The 21081-nt window shown below is 34.9% G+C and overlaps 1 protein-coding gene across 1 annotated transcript in view; it reads right to left on the bottom strand.

Moving 5' to 3' along the window:
* The window catches only part of LOC306863239 (piezo-type mechanosensitive ion channel component 2-like), a 134259-nt gene that overhangs the window by 26307 nt on the left and 86871 nt on the right, over positions 1-21081 (bottom strand). The window contains exons 14-29 of the mRNA XM_079406483.1: positions 20482-20712; positions 19306-19420; positions 18715-18908; positions 17626-17774; positions 17365-17538; positions 16025-16239; positions 12048-12208; positions 11077-11253; positions 10878-11000; positions 10197-10397; positions 9388-9592; positions 7498-7599; positions 7239-7404; positions 2513-2756; positions 1575-1671; positions 440-605 (exon numbers count right to left, since the gene is read on the bottom strand). Coding sequence (XP_079262609.1) covers positions 440-605; positions 1575-1671; positions 2513-2756; positions 7239-7404; positions 7498-7599; positions 9388-9592; positions 10197-10397; positions 10878-11000; positions 11077-11253; positions 12048-12208; positions 16025-16239; positions 17365-17538; positions 17626-17774; positions 18715-18908; positions 19306-19420; positions 20482-20712 — 2720 coding nt within the window. The remainder of the gene's footprint in view (positions 1-439; positions 606-1574; positions 1672-2512; positions 2757-7238; positions 7405-7497; positions 7600-9387; positions 9593-10196; positions 10398-10877; positions 11001-11076; positions 11254-12047; positions 12209-16024; positions 16240-17364; positions 17539-17625; positions 17775-18714; positions 18909-19305; positions 19421-20481; positions 20713-21081) is intronic.

Raw genomic sequence — 21081 nt, 5'->3', positions numbered from 1 at the left:
AAAATAAAAAATACTTTAAATAAAATCAATGTTAACTGAAAAAAAGGTTTCATTTCAGCTAAAATTTCAATCAAATCATATTAATTTGGTTTAACTTTAAGTACTAAAATAAAAAAAAATAAAAAATAAAAAAATTATATATATATATATATATATATATATATATATATATATATATATATATATATATATATATATATATAATAACAATAATAAAAAAAAAAAATATATATATAGACATAAAAAATACAAATAAATAAATAAAATAAAAATAAAATAAAAAATATAAAATTTTAAAAATAAAATACAATTAAATTAAATTAAATAAAACAACTATAATAGTACCTGAATGATAATCAAATAAAACTGGGATGATTACCTGCAGGCAAACATGAAAAGCGAATGAAAAGCAAACAGCAGTAATGCAGAGCATGTGTACCTGGAGGCCAGGACCTGAGAGGAACGGATGTCGGCTACGACGTGTAGGAAGTAGTAGCTCATGAAAACTCTCCTCTGCAGCAGGAGAAAAGCGAAGCAGATGCTGTCCCAGATGATCCCGGCCTCGTCACTCGGCAGCTCACACTGTTTATTTGCGTTCTGCTCCGCTGCGTGAGAATCATCAGTCTAATCAAGCTCTGCCTGACACAGCTATTATACTGCAACTTTCGGCATTAAAATTAATCATAAAACTTTTCAGTCCTATTTTATTAGTGGCTTTTTATAAAAATGGTTTTCTTAATCTGAGTGGTTCAACACCTTTCTTTAGATGAATAAACAAAAAACAAAACAGAGACTTTTTTCATTGAGTCTAAGTGGATAGTTCACCCAAAAGATCAGGTCATCTGAGATCAGGATGAGTTTGTTTCTTCATCAGGTTTGTATAAATGTGTCTCTGCATCAGTGTCTCAGCAATGGATGCTCTGCAGTGAATGGGTGCCGTCAGAATGAGAGTCCAAACAGCTGATAAAAACATCACAATAATCCACACCACTCCAGTCCATCAGTTAACATCTGGAGAAGACAAAAGCTGAAACAAATCCAGCATTAACATGTTAACTAAAATATGAGTCCATAATCCATAATAACGCTTCCTCCAGTGAAAAAGTGGCTCTTAGACTGCAGCTCTAAACAAATATGTGGCTGGATTTTGATGTGAGAGACAACAGGAGATGCACTTTTTCACTGGAGGAAGAGTTATTATGGATTATGATGATGTGTTTCAGCTTTTGTCTTCTCCAGATGTTAACTGATGGACTGGAGTGGTGTGGATTATTGTGATGTTTTTATCAGCTGTTTGGACTCTCATTCTGACGGCACCCATTCACTGCAGAGCATCCATTGCTGAGACACTGATGCAGAGACACATCTCTACAAACCTGATGAAGAAACAAACTCATCCTGATCTCAGATGACCTGAGGATGAGTAGATTTTCAGCTAATTTCATGACATGATTTGTGGCAGTAAAGCTTTTTTTTTTTTTTTTTTTAAGCACTGGAACATCAAAGTGTACTGCGAATGTAGAAAGTGAGCCTTCAATTCTTTAAACCAAAGAGGAAATGAAGGCATAACTTACGCTTTGAATATCCTTTTATAGTGCAGGCCAGACTGAATAACTGGATCAGCCAGCAGTGATTGGCCATCAGGGCTTTTATATATCCACACGCCACGATCTGAGAGCCAGAACAGAAACCACAATGACATCCAGCAGAACATCCACAACAACCAAAACCGTCTCTTTAATATCTCTCGTTTTGGATGAACCTCTTTGCAGTTTTTTTTTCAATTGCTAACAAGCATTGTTCAGTACTGAAGCCACATTTTCAAAACTGTTCATACAGACTGCATTACCAACATGAATCTTGGCCAAACAGTTGATCTCACCTCCAAAGCTCACTCAGACCAGCAAAACACTTCATACAGGTCTCAAAATAAGCTTGTTTCACCATAACACATTCAGAAAACATACATTTCATTCATAACACACTGATCGAAAAAATACTAACAACAGGGATCATTACATAAACTATGAACTTTTATCTTTATAGTCTGAATGATTTGTCACATAAGCATCTCATTATAGGATAAGAATAACATCTTTTCATTTTACTAACTGTATTACAGCACAAATAATGAAGGAGAAAAGCACCCCCCCCCATTTCTTTGCATACAAAAAAAAAAACATCAACATTTACAAAATGTATTTGTGAAAAATAAAAAATGAAAAAATAAGGTTGAGAAAAAAAAAGAATAAATTCCTGAAGCAATAATTGCAAGGAAAAAAAAATATATATATACAGTATATTATATTTTTATGAGGCATATTATTATATTCTCAATTATTAATGAAACCCCACAAACGATTCAGAGGCACAGAAAAGCAGAGCGCTACGAACAGAATTATGATTTATGTCCATGACTGTTCAGGACATATTTCAAGCTCATTTGCAACACCTCTGAATGAAAGATTGCTGTGATTTATATCCTGACTGAGCAGATTCATGAGATACTCACTGAGAGAATGTTTTTCATGGTGATTACGAAGACGTTGTATGCTATGAGGAAGTCCCAGTAATGAAGGATGCTTTTGATGGGCTTCAGTAACAGCTCGCCTCCAAAAATCAAGAAGTAGAAACAGGCGACCAGGTATCCCATACAGAAGATGCTGATGCGCGTGGTGCCCGTGATGAAGATGATGGTCAGGACGAACCAGAACAGATAGCTGAACATGATCACCTTCAGCATATCCAAATACGACCTGCAGAGAGCAGAGACCACGAAGAATCAAGTTTGAACATCTTTTGGTTTTTTGAAAGAAATGAATACTTTTACATTTTTCTTTCAGCTGCTTTCACACATTTTCAAAACTTTACACACAAATCCAAGAATTGCACACAAAATGCAAAACACCTCACATCTCTTGCAAAATGAAGCACTGCATTCAAAATATCACAAACACATCTCAAATATTTGCAAATACCTTTGCTGTAATATTAATTCCTGTTCGATTGTTGTGTGTTTCATAGAGAATTGTGTGTTGTGTTTTGTGAAATTGAAAACCGAGTCAAAGGCTGAGAATTAGTGTCTGGTTTCGCAGATTTGGTGTGTGCTTCTGCTGTTTGAGAGACAGCTTTCAGAAACTGTGTGACAAGGAAAGATTTAGTGTGGAAGCAGCTGAAACAAACTGTAATCAGCTAAGATGCATTAAATTGATCAAAAGTGCCAGTAAAGACATTTATAATGTTAGTAAATATTCCTATCTCAAATAAATGCTGTTCTTTTGAACTTTCTGTTCCTCTGTGAATCCTGAAAAATAAAATGTATCACAGTTTCCACAAAAATATTGTGCAGCACAATATGTAATACTTTAATAAATCCAAAGGGCAACACAAGGAAAGCCTGACACAGACAGGACCACCGGGGATAACGAGTAGACCAGATGAAATCTAACTGAACAGACAGGACTTAAATACACAGGATAATCACAGATAATAACTAAAACACAGCTGGACACGAATTAACTGATTATCACACTAAACAAGGCCAGGAAACAAACCAAATAAGGACACAAGAGGCGGGAACTCAAGACACACACGACAGAGGACTGACTGCATTTCATATGTATTTAGTATAAGTGTCTACTTTAATGTTTCTAATAACCTTTGTGAAAATAAAATATCAAAATATGGGTGAAATAATGTTCCATCATCATTCAGTGAAACAGTTATATTTATAGTTATATTTAGTTATTAAAATATATAAAATAATAAGTGATCATTCAAAATTTTAATATATTTTACATTATTAAAAACGAACAAATAGGTAACACTTTGTGGTTTGATGAATCGTGGCAAAGATTGGTAAGATATTTAAAATGACAGTAAATAAGCATTTGGTAGCTGCACTGTGATGCTTAATTAGAGTCGTTTAATGTCATCTAATGATTCCTGTTCTAAATACACCTGACAAGATTGTTTGGTATATGAACTATTGTTACACTGAACGATATTTTAGTGGGTGTCTTCTGTAAATCTTGGTAAAAATGTATGATAGTTGTCATTTTTTGCTCAGAAATATAAAATTAGAATAGGACACATTCTAATGTAAATGAAAACCGTATTGGACTTTTATTGTTTTGATGCTTGACAACCCTTTTTTCGTCTTTGACTCAAGCAGAAAATACTTCTTTTAAAACAAAACAGATCTTACGGACCCCAAACTTTTGAACAATAGTGTATGCATCAGTATTAGTATTCACATGTGTTTATGATTATATTGGTCTGGTCAGACTCAAAAGTTCAACTGTTATCAGAGGAAAATATTGTCTTTGGCATACCGTTCAAGATCACAGGCTGTAAAAAATGTGGTGATATGATGATATTTGCAAGGAAAGGTTGTTATTAGCCATTTTTGTTAATAATGTACAACCCCAAACCATTTTGCATCAAATGGCACCGTTTCCTCAGAATTACCCATAATGCATTAGCAGATTATTTGGATTTACTGGAATCTGCAAGTATAATAATAAGTATAATGACGAAGAAGTGGAAAAACTGAGCGTACATGTGATCTCCTCTAAATCTAACATGATCAGAGCAGCAGACAGACGTCGTTAAGAGCAGAAAATCTCCAAATTCCTTCATCACCATCATCATTTCTACTTGTTTGGACTGGCTGGAGCTGTCGAATCACTACAGCTTTTCTACAGCTGATGGATGACCCGCTCAAAGATAAATTGCCCTTCCCTGATCTAGAATCACTTGTCTCGTTTTACTCTGCAATAATAAGCAGAGAAAGCTCAGCTGATCCTGAGACCACAAACTAAAACTGCAGGCTTGAGAAATGAACGATGTAATTACGACTGAAGTGTTTTCTGAGCCATATCAGATGACAGATAAAGCAATCAGAGTATAAAAGCGTAAAGTTGCTTTTTGTTTGACCTGTTTGTCTGTCCAACACAATTTCTGAAAACACCACCAAAGCGGTTTCTAAAGCGCTATTCGGACTGGACTAGTTTTCTAAACTACGTTTGAGTTTCGATTCTTATCACCTGATGTCTGCTATTTTCATGTCCCATTTCAAACGGGACTGACATCTCTGTGTTTCCGCCACATAAAAAAAACATGCATTACAAAGCCTAAATTATAACTACGAAATTATGACTTTAAAAGTTGAAATTATGAGACTTGTCATAATTATGAGATAAAAAATTACGAGATAAAAAGTCAAAATTATGACTCAAAGTCGAAATTATGACTTATGAATTAAAAAAATGAGAAAAAGTCGAAATAATGACTTATTGAAGTTGAAACTGACTTAATGACTTTAAATACCAAGAAAATGCTTAACGTGCAACTCAGCGCATTGCGTTCATATTCTGGGGTATATTCTGCTTGTCTGTAAATGGTATATGCTTTATTAATAATGTTTGTTCTTGGTCCTCCAAACTGTTTTAAGCCAAGTTAATTTGTTTTAGAGTGTCCCATTCATGATTAGACCACAGAGCCTTGAGACCAATGTGTTTATAAAGTCATCAAATCAATTTCAACTTTTTATATCGTAAATGTGACTTTATAATCCTTAATTTTGACTTTAAGTCATATTTTTTATCTCGTAATCATTACTTTTAAAGTCCTAATTTCGATTTAGTAAGTCAATTTCTACTTTTTATCTTGTAATTATGACTTCAGTATGTCATAATTTCGACTTTTAAACACATAATTTTTTTTCTAATGTGGTGGAAATGGGCTTCCATAGCAAACATATCAAAATTGCATGCGATAAGAGCATCTGTGGTAGTTCACGTTGGCCAAAACACACAAGGAAACGCATTATGAAAAAAAAAATTAATCAGCAATCACAGACATTCGCATTCGGACGGGATTACTTTTCTCAGAGGATCACTGAGTTTGCTGAAAAACAGTAGGTGATTTGCTCTGAAATTATAGGGCATGAGATGTTTTCTCTGGGAAACTGGGAGTGCTGAAATATTAATCGCATTGTTGAACTAATTTTAAGCCATTCTGCGGCCCTATGGCCCTGGTCTTTATATGATGTAGGGGGGAAAACACAAGAAATACACATTATTAATGTTTTTCTGTTTTGAAATGGACCTTCAAAAGAAGAATTTCAAAAGGACAAAATGTGACATAAAAGTGTAAATATGAAAAAAAATTAGTTTCGGCACCAAATAAACATTAATAAATATCAGTGTTGAAAGATACAATACAACTTACTGAAGTGATTTATGTCTCAAACAGTGTTTCATTCACGAAGAACATCAATATAACTGCTTGTAAACAATAATGCCACCCAATGCCACATTTACCTCAGAAAAGCCATTGAATGTCCATAAAAAATACTTTTGATAAATATATGCACAGTATTACATAATGATATTTATCCTTAACCTGTTGTCCTCTTCATTTAATTCATGTTTGAATAAATCTGTGATAAATCAAGTTATTACAGCCACTGTTTAAATGTGTATATTTCAACAACAAAATTGGAATAGAAGCATAATTCTGTTATTAAAAATCAACACAAAAACGGCCTTATGTGCAGTTTAAATACATCTCAGTTTTTATTTGAGTGTCGATTATTAAATCAATTTGACTAATTATTATTATTTATTTTTTCGGTTTTGGTTTCAGTCTTTGGCTCAAAAAATGTAAAATAAATAATTAAAATAATTAAAAACAAGCAAGTGCTATGACAAGTCTCAGTTAGCCTAACGCAGTACACGTAGCAAATTATATAATAAATAAAACGAATAGAAAAAGAATAGCGCAAGCTAGTGTTAGAGGTCTTTTTTGCTTTTTGTGAACTGTATAATAAACAAAAGAAAACAAATAGATAGAATACAAAAAGATTAGAGAAGCTAGTGTTTATTTTTTTTTAAGAAAACAAGCAGTTAGTAAATGAATAGAGTAAAAGGCGCAAGTTTTTTTTAAAATAGAATAGAATTATAATAGAGATTGCTAGAGTTAGAGGGTCAAATAAAGATGGAAGAGATGTGTTTTTAGCCGATTCTTGAAGATGGCTAAGGACATAAGGAGTTTATTTATTTATTTATTTTTATTTTTTTGATTGATGTTTGATCCTGAATCCTGAATTTTTGCATCCTGAATTTTCGTTTTGGATTTGGCCCAGAATTTTTTATTTCGGTGCATGACTAATACTAATTATACATAATTACATGCATCTCTTCTGGTCTGGGCTGTGTGTGTCAGGTGTGTACCTGCAGTGGATGAAGTCGGGCACAGGGTTGTGCTGGCTGAAGCTGGCGGCGTCCAGATCTCGACAGATCTCCACATTATCACCCGCCAGCAGCTTCACGGCCGCCACGCTCTCCTCCTCGAACACACGGCCCTGCAGCGACGCGCACAGCAGCAACATGAAGTCATCTGCAGAGAGAGAGAAGAAGAAGAGATCGGCACGTGATGAGAGAGCGTTAAAACAGAGTTTGGGAGCTTTAACACTAATTCAATATTACTCACAGAGAAGGAAGAGGGAGTTGGGTTTGGTGTGGAAGTCGGGGAAGTAGAGCCACTTGATGACGTTTGAGTCCATGCTGGAAGACGGCCGTCTCCATGGATAGTCTGAACCAAACAAGAGATATTGCTGAAATTCAGAAATATAGTCAAGAGCCTTCTTCAAGATAACCAAGAGTGAATTTGCTGTTATCTTAAAGGAATAGTTCGCCCCACATTTTTAAATTAGCTGGAAATGTGCTCACCCTCACTTGTTTCTTCATCAGGTTTGTAGAAATGTGTCTCTGCATCAGTGTCTCAGCAATGGATGCTCTGCAGTGAATGGGTGCCGTCAGAATGAGAGTCCAAACAGCTGATAAAAACATCACAATAATCCACACCACTCCAGTCCATCAGTTAACATCTGGAGAAGACAAAAGCTGAAACAAATCCAGCATTAAGGTGTTTTTATCATTTTATTTAGTCCATAATCCATAATAACTCTTCCTCCAGTGAAAAAGTGCATCTCCTGTTGTCTCTCACATCAAACTCCAGCCACATATTTGTTCAGAGCTGTTTTATCTTGTAAACGCTGCTTGATCTGTGCAGATTTCTCTCCTGATTCAGACTAGGGCTGGGCGATATGAGCAAAAATTCATATCTCGGTATTTTTTGGCTGATTTGCGGTATACGGTATATATATATATATATATATATATATATATATATATATATATCGGTATTTTGTATTTGGATTAAACAAATAAAGTGAATGTAAGCATGTAGGCATATATTATGTGCAAAAAGAAGGGTTAAAATCACATTACATTCTAACATTGCAATGTAAAAACACAAATAATGCTTTTAAAGCAGAAGTTAAATTTACTAAACTAAAAATGAAAATAATAAAAAAGCACAGACTAATTGAGTATAAAGGCTATTTTGATTACCCCATTAAACTTTACAGTTAGTGCGATCACACAAATAAAATTCTACATATGTCACGTTTATTGTCCAACTACAAATATCTCAGCAAAATGTATATTTTAGTCAGAGTTATTGCGCTCCTATTTCATTGAGCTCCGTCTGATTGGCGGCGGCGCTCGTTCTAAATGAAGTCTGTGAAGTTTAGCAGAGAATCGCAAAGCAAAAGCTCATGCAGTTCTGACAGCAAAATGGAAATATTTCCATGGCTTTCTAACACTTACAGAGGGAGAATATACCTGTGAAATATAAGTTATGCATTAAGGAAAACAGCACATCTCAAACACAATACACAGTGTGAGTAGCATCTCTGTCAGCGGCACACGCAGCCTTTCTGTCAGAGCTGCTTTAAACTGAAACTATAGACTACTATATCTTACGAGTTTTTTAAAGCCCTTCATATAAAGCTTGTCACATGTTTAGAACAAATTGTATTAAGCACTTTCTCCGCAGCGGCTGAGTCTGCGTCCTCCCTAGATATTTTTTTTGAATGCGCTCGTATCAAATTACTGTATATGGATATTAACAGTATTGCTTCATACCGTATCGCTTATAAAAAATATATCGATATATCGTACAAACTCAATATACCGCCCAGCCCTGATTCAGACCAGAACACTTCTTCACTGGAGGAAGAGTTATTATGGATTATGGACTCATATTTCAGTTAAAAACGTCTTAATGCTGGATTAGTTTCAGCTTTTGTCTTCTCCAGATGGTAACTGATGGACTGGAGTGGTGTGGATTATTGTGATGTTTTTATCAGCTGTTTGGACTCTCATTCTGACGGCACCCATTCACTGCAGAGCATCCATTGCTGAGACACTGATGCAGAGACACATTTCTCCAAACCTGATGAAGAAACAAACTCATCCTGATCTTGGGTGATTATTGAGTGAACTGTCTCTTTAAGCAGACACCTGTGTGACTCACCTGTGCAGGCCGCAGGAGGGATGCCGATGCACATCAGGTACTGGAAGGCTAACATGCAGGCCAGAAAGCAGCAATACTTGGACCAGACGCAGGCGATGGCTTTTCTCCTGCTCTGATACATCACCGCAATCAGACCGAACGCGTGCAGCATGGCATAGAAGTCCATCCGCTGGCCGATCACATTCACCGCTAACAGAAAACAGGTCTGGAGGAGCAACATTCAGCCGTGGGTTTCAAATCAAGACAATAATGGGTGCATTTGATAGCATCACTATACACAAATTAAAATTCAATATCCATCACGTAACCCTGATCCATTACCTTAACACTCTATTGTGGTTTATCTGTCTCAACAGTGTGTTTGCAATCTGAGCTTCAGATGATAATCTATTAGAAGCCGTCCAAGTGGGACCGACCTCACAGACAGAGAGTAAATCAGTGTCTGTACAAAATAAAAACTGGCCCTCAAAGGGAAGAACATGATGTTGCCCAGTAGGACATGTTCATGTTCCTGCAAATCAGTATATTATAATGATTTCTGAAGATCATGTGACACTGAAGACTGGAGTAATGATGCTGAAAATACAGCTGCAGATCACAGAAATACATTACAGTTTAACACATATTCACTTAGAAAACAGCTATTTTTGATTGTAATATTATTTCATAATTTTTACTGTGTTTTTGATCAAATAAATGCAGCCTTGGTGAGCAGAAGAGACTTTTTAAAAAAATATAAACAAAATTACGAACCTCAGGTTTTTGAATGGTAGTGTATAATTCATTAACAGTCATAATGCTGATATTACCTCTAGACCAAATTTGTAGAAGAAGTAGTTGATGAAATATTTGGCGCAGTTGACGATGCCGTCGTCCAGATGTTGCCGTGTGATGTTGTGAAATATGATTCTTGTGGCCGGAGGGGTGAGGTTGTTTGTCATACGGTAGAAATCCTGGTGACGGTAAATGGTCACTTCAAACGCCAAAAGAGCCAGCATCAGTAAGTTATTCTGTGTGGGGAAAATCAACAAATAAATAAATGGATACGGATGGATATTGAAATGCTTGTAGTGTCCAAAATTAACAACTACAAGAGACAAATGCAAGTATAAATTGGCATAATGTAGATTTGCCAGTGTCACCAAAGGCTGGTACCTTTATTAGGAGCTGCTTGATAATATCTCGATTAAATGTTATCGTGAGAACGATACTCTGACCCTTAATGTGGCATCACTTTAGCAAAATTTTGGTGAAATATTGCAGGCAAAAAAGGTAAGCTGTCTATTGTCAGTAGTGTAGAGATGTACAGTATGAAGCAGAGCTCACACAGAAATCACTGTCAAAACGGACTGCTTTCTGTTGATCAACGCAGTGAATTTATGCGACCAACAGGGATATTTTAGTTTCACATTTAGTTTTAGTTAACTGTTATAACTATAATAATCCTGTTAACGATACTAATTTTGCATCTGAACACCAGCAGCTCTTACTCTCAGGTTCTCCAGCAGCGGAGAGAACTTCCTGAGGCCGATCCAGTTGGCCGGATCCAGCGGGCCGCTGTAGAGCAGAGATCTGGCCATGTCTAAGCGCTGAGCGTCTGTGTAGTTCTCAGGCTGGAGGAGAGAAGCAAAGAGCCGTCAGAACGAGTGTGTGTGTGTGTGTGTGTGTGTGTGAGGAGCGAGGGCTCACCATACTGCAGCTCCTGGAGTACATGGATGGGTTGATGGAGGTCAGCTGGTACAGCATCTTACAGACGATGATGACGCAGGTCCAGACGGTGCAGACGCTGGACGCCAGCGGTCTGAACTGACTGAAGGGCAGAGCGAAGGCCCAGCTCACCAGAAACACGTAGTTAAACAGAGACACCTGACAGAGACACAGAAGCAGCTGTTGTGGACAGACTACCAGCGTGAACAATGTGGTCATCTAGGTTTTCACATTTTTGTAAATGTTTAGAGAGAGAAAAAAAGTGTTAAAAAATTCATAAATAAAAATAAAGAAATAAAAAATAAGCTAAAATTAAAAATGATTCAAAATAAATAAACAATCAAAAATAAATAAAATATAAAATAATAACTAATAAATGAGTGAGTTAATGAATAAAAATAAACAAGCAAGCATACAAGCTTAGCTGAAAAATAATAATTTCTAAATGATATTTTAGACACATTTATAATATGTCTATTGTCAGTCCTGTCTTCCTGTGTCTTGTTTCCCTTCCTCTCGTGCCCATATTTGGTTTTCCTGTTCCTATTTGGTTTCCCTGATTAGTTTCCAGTTGTGTTTAATTACTCCTCGCCTGTTTCTGTTCTTCCTTGATTGATTTCCTACTTAATAATACATCAAGATAAACTAAATGGAAATGAGAAATGTCGCCTTGAAAACTAGCTGAAATTAAACAAGTTTAAGATTTTTTTATATTATGTTATTTCAATTAATGAAATGTTTTTAGTTTTAAGTTAACTATAATAACCCTTTGCTTGAGGATGATTATTTGGGGGTCTGTGGCGTTTAAAAGATTGAAAAACCCTGATGTAGCCCATCTAGGTCATGTGATCAAACAGACAAGCTTAAACCATGTTAAAAAAGCTATTACTTTGCTGGATTGTCAAAAAGAGATCTCATACACTTGTATGTTGGGCCACCTGATTGTTCCTCACCTCTTTGACTGAGACCCAGATGATGTAGGACGAGACGATCTTGATGATGTGAAGCTCCAGCAGCCACCAGATGAAGAGCTGCAGCTTCTGCACGTACTCCAGGAACTTCAGGAACAGCACCGTCAGACGCTGCACCACCAGATGCCACTTACTCTTCAGCTCTTCACAGGAGATAAACACATGCATCACTTACAAAAACAACAGAATGTACCAAGAGTTTAAAGGTTTTTTTTTTATTTTTTTTTTTTTTTTATTATTGACATTAAGTGTACAGGAATTACTCCCAGATAAAGATCCAAAAGTGCTATCTAAACTATTTCTATTACTTTTGTTAACTGAAATGAACTAACCTAAACTAAAATATTAGATGGAAAAACTAGAGAAAAAAACAAAAACAAAAAAAATTATATATATAAGCTAATTCAAAATATTTAAGAAATAATATAATAGTATAGAAGTTATACAAAAATAACTTAATGCAAACATAAGCTCCGCAACCTGAAAATGATGCACCTATATTGTTAAAAATTTAAAACATTAATGAAATCGGAAATGTTGCTTTCAAAAGTTATTGAAATAAAATGTTTTGGCTGAATAATAAATTACTAAAAATTTTAATGAAATAAAAAATTAAAACAATTACTAAACTAAAATAAAACTCAAGACTGAAAATATAAAAATAAAAGCTAATTCTAAATATTAATATTATTGTAGTATAGAAATAATACTAAAATAACTTCATAATATGCACAAACTAAGCTCTGCAACCTGAAAAATATGCACCTATATATGTGCAGAAAACATCAGGATTTTGGGAATGCGAGCAGCTGATTCCAGGACAGTAAAATAATGACTCTGTGCAGAGCAACACTTACAGAGTCGTTTGTCAACATTACAACGCTGAAACAGCCAATAATGGGTAAAATATCTCAAATCTCAAAACAGTCATAAAACACAGACACCCACAGATGAATCACAGCGACATGTTCCGGACATGTTTATGAAATACATAAAGCACAAGGAGTGAAGTTAACCACAGTTTAGAAAAGCAAAGTTTGACTCGCAGCTGTTAAACTCACTAAATAAGGCTAACAAGAAGCTACACAACCTGTACTGTTAATTTTAGGCCTATCTCAAATTTAAAAGGTTTTAGAAAAAGTGTTTTATAAACCATTCCAGGCCCACTTGACTTCTAACTCTGTTACTGAAGTTTTTCAATCAGGTTTTAAGCCTTATCATAGTACTGAGACGGTATTGGTGAAAGCACTGAATTACATTTTTTTTGGGCTCTGGATAATGGTGAAAATACCTTTCTGATTATACTCGACCTCAGCATGGCGTTCATTATGGGGGATCATAATATACTGATTGACCGCCTGGAACACTGGGTTGGTCTTAAGGGAAATGTGCTTAAGTGGTTTAAATCATATCTCACTGGCAGATCTTTCTCTGTCTGCACAGTGAAAGAAAATTCATCTAGTTTGCCCCTTCCTTGAGGGGTACCTCAGGGTTCGATTCTTGCACCAATATCATTTTCCCTTTATATGTTACTTTTAGGATCCATTTTTGTAAATATAATGTATCCTTCCACTGTTGTGTGGACGACACTCAGATTTACCTTCCAGTGAGACAGTTGAACATAATCATTATCGATAATTTATTGGCCTGTCTCAAGGACATCAAAGCCTAGATGGCTGCAAACTTTTTGAAATTAAATTGATAAAACCGAGGTCATTGTGCTTGGCCCTAGAAATCAGGAAGTGGCTCAATGCTTAAAATATACCCCTCTGTCTGGTTTAATTACAACTAGTGTAAAAACCAAATGTAGGGTTTGTTCTGGGGCTTTTTATCTTCATCTTTTAGCCAAAATTAAAAAAGATTTGTAAACTGCTGATTTTGAGAACGCAATCCCAGTGACGGTTTTCTCACGAATGGATTACTGTTATTTGCTTTATTTTGGAATTGATAACAGAGCATTGGCACATCTTCAAAAAGTACAGAATGCTGCTGCCAGGATGCTCAAGTCAGCCAAGAACTTTGAGTCAGTTACACCACTTTTAAAATCACTGAAATGGATGCCGGATCGATACAGAATTAGCTATAAGATCTTGTTACTTGTTTTCAAGGCGCTACATAATTTTGCCCCTTCCTATCTCTCAAGTGTGTTGCCATTTTACAATCCTTCTAGATCTTTGAGATCTGAAAATCTAAATCATCCTTGTGTAGTAGGAACTAAGTACAAACAAAAGGATGACAGAGCCTTCTTGTGTCGGACCCAAACTTTGGAATGATCCCCTTCTTTCTGTGAGGTCAGTAAAGACACTACCGAAATTTAAGGCCATGTTAAAAGCACATCTTTTAAAGACTTTTTGGGCATCTTCATGATGGGGTGTTTTTTTTTTCTTTACCTTTGATATGACTGTGTGCTGCTCTCTGTATTTTTTATTTTTGTAGTTTTGTTGTTTATGCGTTTGATGTTGTGCTATATAAATAAATATAAAAAAGCTTACTGACTCAAATCTCACAGATTTTGTATGCAGAGAGAAACACTAGGAAATCAAATTCCTGACTGCAACATTTAAAGTATTCAATTTTCATTCAGTCCAGTCATAAGCAGCACTAAAGACTTTAACAGTGTGACAGACAGCATATCGTCTGACTGTAAAACTGTTTACACATTAAACAAGTCTAGACGTTTTTATTCTGCTCTGTTTGCTCTGCTGGCCTCGCCCGGCTCCATCGGGCCAGTAAAAGCCGTGAATCGCTCCAATATGAATTCAGATTTTTATAGTGTGTTTCATTCAAGCCAGGATATAAAATATGATTTGGTCTTGTAATTTAATTTCGTATGCTTAAATGAGGCTTCTAATTCAGACGATACCATCTGCAAGGATATGATCCAGTTTTATTGCATTACTCTTCAATGAACATGAATGGGTACACAATTGTTTATTTTCTTATTTTAAATGTATTGCAACCTTCCGTCTTAGTTTACATCTTATCAGAGATGAAATACGACACATTGCAATTCTGTTTGATGAAACCAGATTTTCCAAATCTATTACTTTTTCTGAAATTATATATATGGGTTTGTTCAAACCAAAAATTTTGATTGAATAATAATTATTTTCCTAAAGACAGAAACATTCATACAAAGTAAAGACAGTATTTATTATAATAAAAGACAACATATTTTCTTTAGACATAAGCCAAACATGTTACTTAATGCAGGTCAATATAATAATTGTTGGCTTTTTGCTAAAGGAAAATTAGCAATAATAATAATAATAATAATAATAGAAATACTCTATTTTGTTACAGCCAAATTTATTGGTTTTCTTTTCAATTATATTTATGGTTTTGATAAATGAAAAACCTTACATTTTTCTTTAATATTAATCAAAGTAAAAATATTATTTATTATCTATTTATTATCTTCCAATATATTTTTAGACATAAGCCAAAATGCTTAATTTAGGTTAATATAACAATATTTGGCTTTTTATAAATTAATTTCACCATTAATTAAAGTTAAATTAGCAATAATATGAAAGTAGAATTTTCACTTAAGATAAAACTAAAAAGATTTTGTCAGTAAATGTTTAATTTAGTCTGCTCACTATAAACAAAGTCAACTTTGAAAGACCTTAATATTTATTGCTATATATACAGTATATATATATATATATATATATATATATATAAAATGCATAATATTTTTTTTGTTGTGTACTAAAAGGAATGAATGAATAATACCCACAATCATTTCTGCAGTAAAGCTTTTAAACACCCTATACTAAGTAAATAGTATGTAAACAAAACATTTTTTTATATTATTTGCTTTTTGACACACTGAACAAAACAGGTTTAAAGCATGGCTTTTGATTAGACCAATATAAAAATGTACTTTAAATAAATGACACGGTCATTTGACTTTTTTTCAGTGCATCCACATCAAATCTGACAGTCCAATCTACCTGACCCCTGCTCCGGCTCAGGATCTGCTGTCATCGAGCAGCTGAAGCTTTCAGACATGAAGTGTGGCTCAGAGATCTTCTCTTCCTCCCACTGTTTAACATCATCTTCCTCTTTCTCCAGGTCTACTCTCTCCTCAATCTCCTCCTCGTTTATGGAATTGAACGAAGGTTTGACCATGGAAATATCCACCAGACTGCCATCCAGATGAACAAGCCTGACAATGAAGGAAAAATCACACACATGATGAGACAGTTCACTGATTCACATTCATTTTTACCCAATAACAAACAAAAAGCTGAGTGGAAAAATCAAAGGTATTAAACATAACCAGTGCTGATGTTAAAAATCAATATTTTAACATCCCTCTGACTTTTAATGTTTTACAGCATTGAATCACATACTTCATTTGGAATTGGTTTTATTTTTTTATTGATCAAAAGAAAAAAAACTAAAAACAGATTGCTACAAACTGATCTATAATAATTAGGAAATGTAGAATAAATAAATTGTTAAATAAAACAAAGGAGAAGTGCTCTCTAACACAGATTTAGACAGATTTGTGAACAATATTTGAGAGAAATGGGCCTTTTGTGTACATAGAAAAAGTCTTAGAAATGGGGGAAAAAACAAAAGTGTTGCGTTTATAATTTTGTTCAGTATATATATATATATAAGCTAAATAAAATGACAAAAATATAAAGAAAAAATATCAAAAATATGAAAACAGAAAAAAAGCACAAAACTAAAAACCTATTCAAAATAATATTATAATAGCAGAGAAATAGTACTAAAATAAGCTCCACAATCTGAAAAGGATGCACCTGTATCGTTAAAGATATGTAAAAAATAAATGAGCTCATTTAATAATGCAAACAAAAAGAAACTATGCAACCTTAAAAAGATGCACTTGTATTATGCACCTTGTTATGATTATATTACCATTAATAATAACAACAACATATTAATAACAACTATTAAAAACTAATAACTATTATTATTATTATGGAAGAATGGGATCATAACTGAGCCTTTTGGCCTTTTGGCCATCAGATGACGTATGGTGGTATTAGGATTATTTCCTCCAAGGAAATCCTTTCGGAAAACCTGATGCAGTCAGAAACATTGGGGCGAAGATCTGTTACTCAGAAAGCTTCACAGGAATTTTAAAACAACACTGTTCATTTCAGAGCCCAGATCTCAGGCCAGTTTATGGCTAGACTTGAAAAAGCCTACATACAACCAGTTGGGAAAACTACTGTAGCGGCCAGACATACAAAGCTCATAGAGACCCTAAAAGATGGTGAATACTTTCATTTTGTGCTTTCAGTAATCACTGTACCTGGAGATAGTGCTCTTCTGTTTGTCGGCCACAGATTTGATGTCAGTGAGCTCTAGGAAGCGCTCGTGGAAATAATGCAGATGCAGGATGCAGACCAGCAGGAACGAGGTGGGAATGAAGATCCGCGTGAACAGAGCTGGAACCGAGAACTTCTCCAGACCGAGATCTTCCAGTCTGCATGAAAGAGGAGCTCACCTATCAGACCACAACACCTGTGACACTGCTCACACAAATAAATCAGAAGACGTCTTAAAAGCATACTTCTCTCTGCTCATGCCTGTCATGTTGGACCACACGTTAATGGAGGACTCAAACTGGAAGGTGTAGACCAGAATGAGCACCAGCATGGTGTAAACCACCACTGACATCCAGAAATACTTCAGCATCCAGCGCCACCTCTCATAGTGCAACTGAAACAGAGCCGGACGACACATTGACTGACCGTATAAACATATCTAACACAATAGCAGATGAATCTGTGAAAAACTACAGAAGAACATTGCACCACAGAAAAAGAAATAAAAATCTTATCTCACATTTCAGGCTTCTTTATATCTCATAATTCAGAGACAAAAAGGCATCATAAAAAGGTTTATATACACCACGATTCTAACTTTTTCTCAGAATTCTGACTTTACATCTTGCAACTGTTTTTTTTCTTCTCCCTGCCACAAAATAAAAATAAAAAGGTAGAAAGTAATTGCAACTTTTTATCTTCAGACTTTTCCAAAAATTCGGAGTTTATATCTCAAAATGCAGGCATTTTTCTCGCATTTTTCCTCGTCATTCTGAGTTTACAGCATATCATATGATTTCTCAAAATGTTCTTGTCTGATATTAACTTTCTCAAAATTCTGCCTTTTTTTTGCAATGCAAATTTTTGGAAGTTCATATCTTACAATTATGACTTTCTTCTCATAGTTGCTTTCTCAGAATTGTGAGTTTATATCTCTCAATTCTTCATTCTGCATCAATTCTGAGTTTATATCTTGCAGTTATTATTATTTTTCTTTAGAACTGCAAGAAAAAATGTCTGAATTTCCTTTTTTATCCCCTGGCAGAAACGATCTTTAAAAAATTAAAAAATAAAAAATAAAAAAAGAATAATAAACAAACACATGACAGATAAAACACAAAACAAACAAAATACAACAACAAATGGATAATAAACAAATGACAAACATCCACAAAAAAGATGACATACAAACAGATGATAAACAAACCAACTGACAGTACACAAACCACACAGACAAACAAACTCCACATTAATTATTGTCTAATGTGTAATAAAGTGCTATTTGTAACAGTAGAAGCGATTTCAAAAGGCTGTCAACAGAGCACAACACAAACCTGATAAAGCGCCACACAAAAGAGAAACATCATCATGTAAATGATCTTGTACATGACGATGCGTCCCTCAAAGCTAACGAAGAAGAACATTCCTCCACAGATGTAGATCCAGTATTTGTTGAGCATAGCCATGACAGTAAGGCCCAACACATCCATCATCTCTCTGTGCCCACCGGCCTCGTCCTCCAGACCCTCTATAACACACACACACACACACACACACACGTTTGTTTCTGTGAATTGTGGGGACTTTCCATAGACTTCTAATACTTTTATACTGACCAAACTATATTTTCTATCTCCTAACCCTAAACCTACCCCTTACAGAAATCCTGTTTGCATTGTTACACTTTCAGATAAACATCATTTACTACTTTTAAAATAAAATCAGTCAGTCAGGTCAGTCCCCAGTCCCCCATGTCAAACATTTCAGGTTTTACTATCCTGTGGGGACATTTGGTCCTTACAATGTAGCATAAACAAGCACACACACACACACACACACACATATATATATATATATATATATTCATATGCACAATCTAGGGCTGTCAAAACATTTAAATGTTGGACTGACAGTGTCTCTCTCACCGATCGTGTGTCCCTCCACTTTGACATCAGACAGGTGCGTTTCATCCGTCTGTTTCTCTCTCCTCTCAGTCAAAAACTGCCTCACCAGCAGCCAGAAACTGAGGAGGCACAAAGTCTGCACAAACACACACAAACACACTGTAATATTATTATAGTCAAACTAAATTACGCAGAGTCAGTGATTCATTCACAAGAGGATATGTGTGTGTTCAGGGCCTAAAACTCCCTTATTCAGGATAAAATCACTGTACCGCACACAACGGACCATTTCAGTGATTTCAGCAGCAAATACATATCTTAAAATACACCAATGTTCAATAAATAATCAACCGTACGATTACCAATAATCACAATAAACAACTCTTCAAACAAGGATTACACCGTGTCCTAATCAATCACAGCCAATCAGAACACAGTGTGGCTCAACCAATCAGATCATTAAAGATTATTCATTTTTTTATAAGTTTACAGTATTTAAAACACATAAATACATAGACACAAGGGCTGGGTGATGTGGCCAAAAATATTATCTTTATTATTTTATAGCAATATTATTATCATTTTGTAGCATTAATGGGGAAGGATATTTATTTCCCTACATTCTGCGTTTTCCGTTTTTTTTTTTCTGGATTCTGTGTTTTATGATTTAATACAAATTTATCATCAAAAATTAAATGAATTAATACAACTTTAAAAATTAAATATTTTAAAATGTAATTAAATGAAAATACAATTAATTTACAACAAAACATTGCATTTTTATTTATTTATTTTATTGTTAAATAAGATGCTGCACGACAGAACTGTACAAATTAAAACATGGATGAACAAATATCTTGGTTGTATGATATTCCTTAAAATATTCTTATTATTACTACTACTACTACTAGTTTTTTTTAGAATTATATTTTAGTATACAACAGAGATATATTTCGGTCATAATTTCTTCAAGTTAAACCAGACTTTTTGACGGGTTGTCGTGAAGGTCTTTCAGTTTTTCTTTCCGTTTCGGTGAGTATTTGGAGGTATTTATTTTTGTTGTGTGATTAATCCACATTGACTTAAAATGTCCAGAGCTTATCATTGTTATCAACATACATTTTATCACAATATGATATTATTTATCACACCAGCTCTAGTAGGCATGTATAAATACAGCACGTAATGCGGTTTTACTTTAGATCCCAGTTCCCGGAAAGGCACATCTTTCTTCAGGAAGAGTCCAGGAACGGGCTGCAGCGACTCAAAGCTCCAGATGTACTGCAGGATGATGAGCAAGTTCCCATAAAACACCATGAACGGAGAGGAGATCATTGAGTATTTCCTCCGGTCCCTCACCATCCACAGAATACAGGACCAGATGAGGAAGACGAAGGTCAGCCAACTCACGTACGTGATGCTCCAAGCCTGGATGGATGGTCAGGAGAAAAAAAAATATGAGATGACCGAACCCCCCAGAAGACCTCAGATGATGCTAACCCTGGAACAACATATAAAACTACCAAATTAAGCTTAATCATAATGTTTAAACGCAATCGCAAAGTTTAATCACAACATATAATCATTGCAGTTAATAGTGTTCACCGTCTGTTTGATTACGTGTCATTTATAACTAACTGCATGATTCTTACTGTACATTTCTGCCATAGTCACCACTAATAAACTACTCCTGATTATAATGTAGAAACTTAACATTTTCTGTAAAGCTGCTTTGCAACGATTTGTATTGTGAAAAGAGCTATACAAATAAACTTGAATTTAATTGAATTGAATGAA

Source organism: Barbus barbus (genome assembly GCF_936440315.1).
Source record: "Barbus barbus genome assembly, chromosome: 44".
Classification (NCBI taxonomy): Eukaryota; Metazoa; Chordata; class Actinopteri; order Cypriniformes; family Cyprinidae; genus Barbus; species Barbus barbus.
Note: the sequence above shows the minus strand (reverse complement) of the source record. Positions and strands in the feature narration are given on the sequence as shown.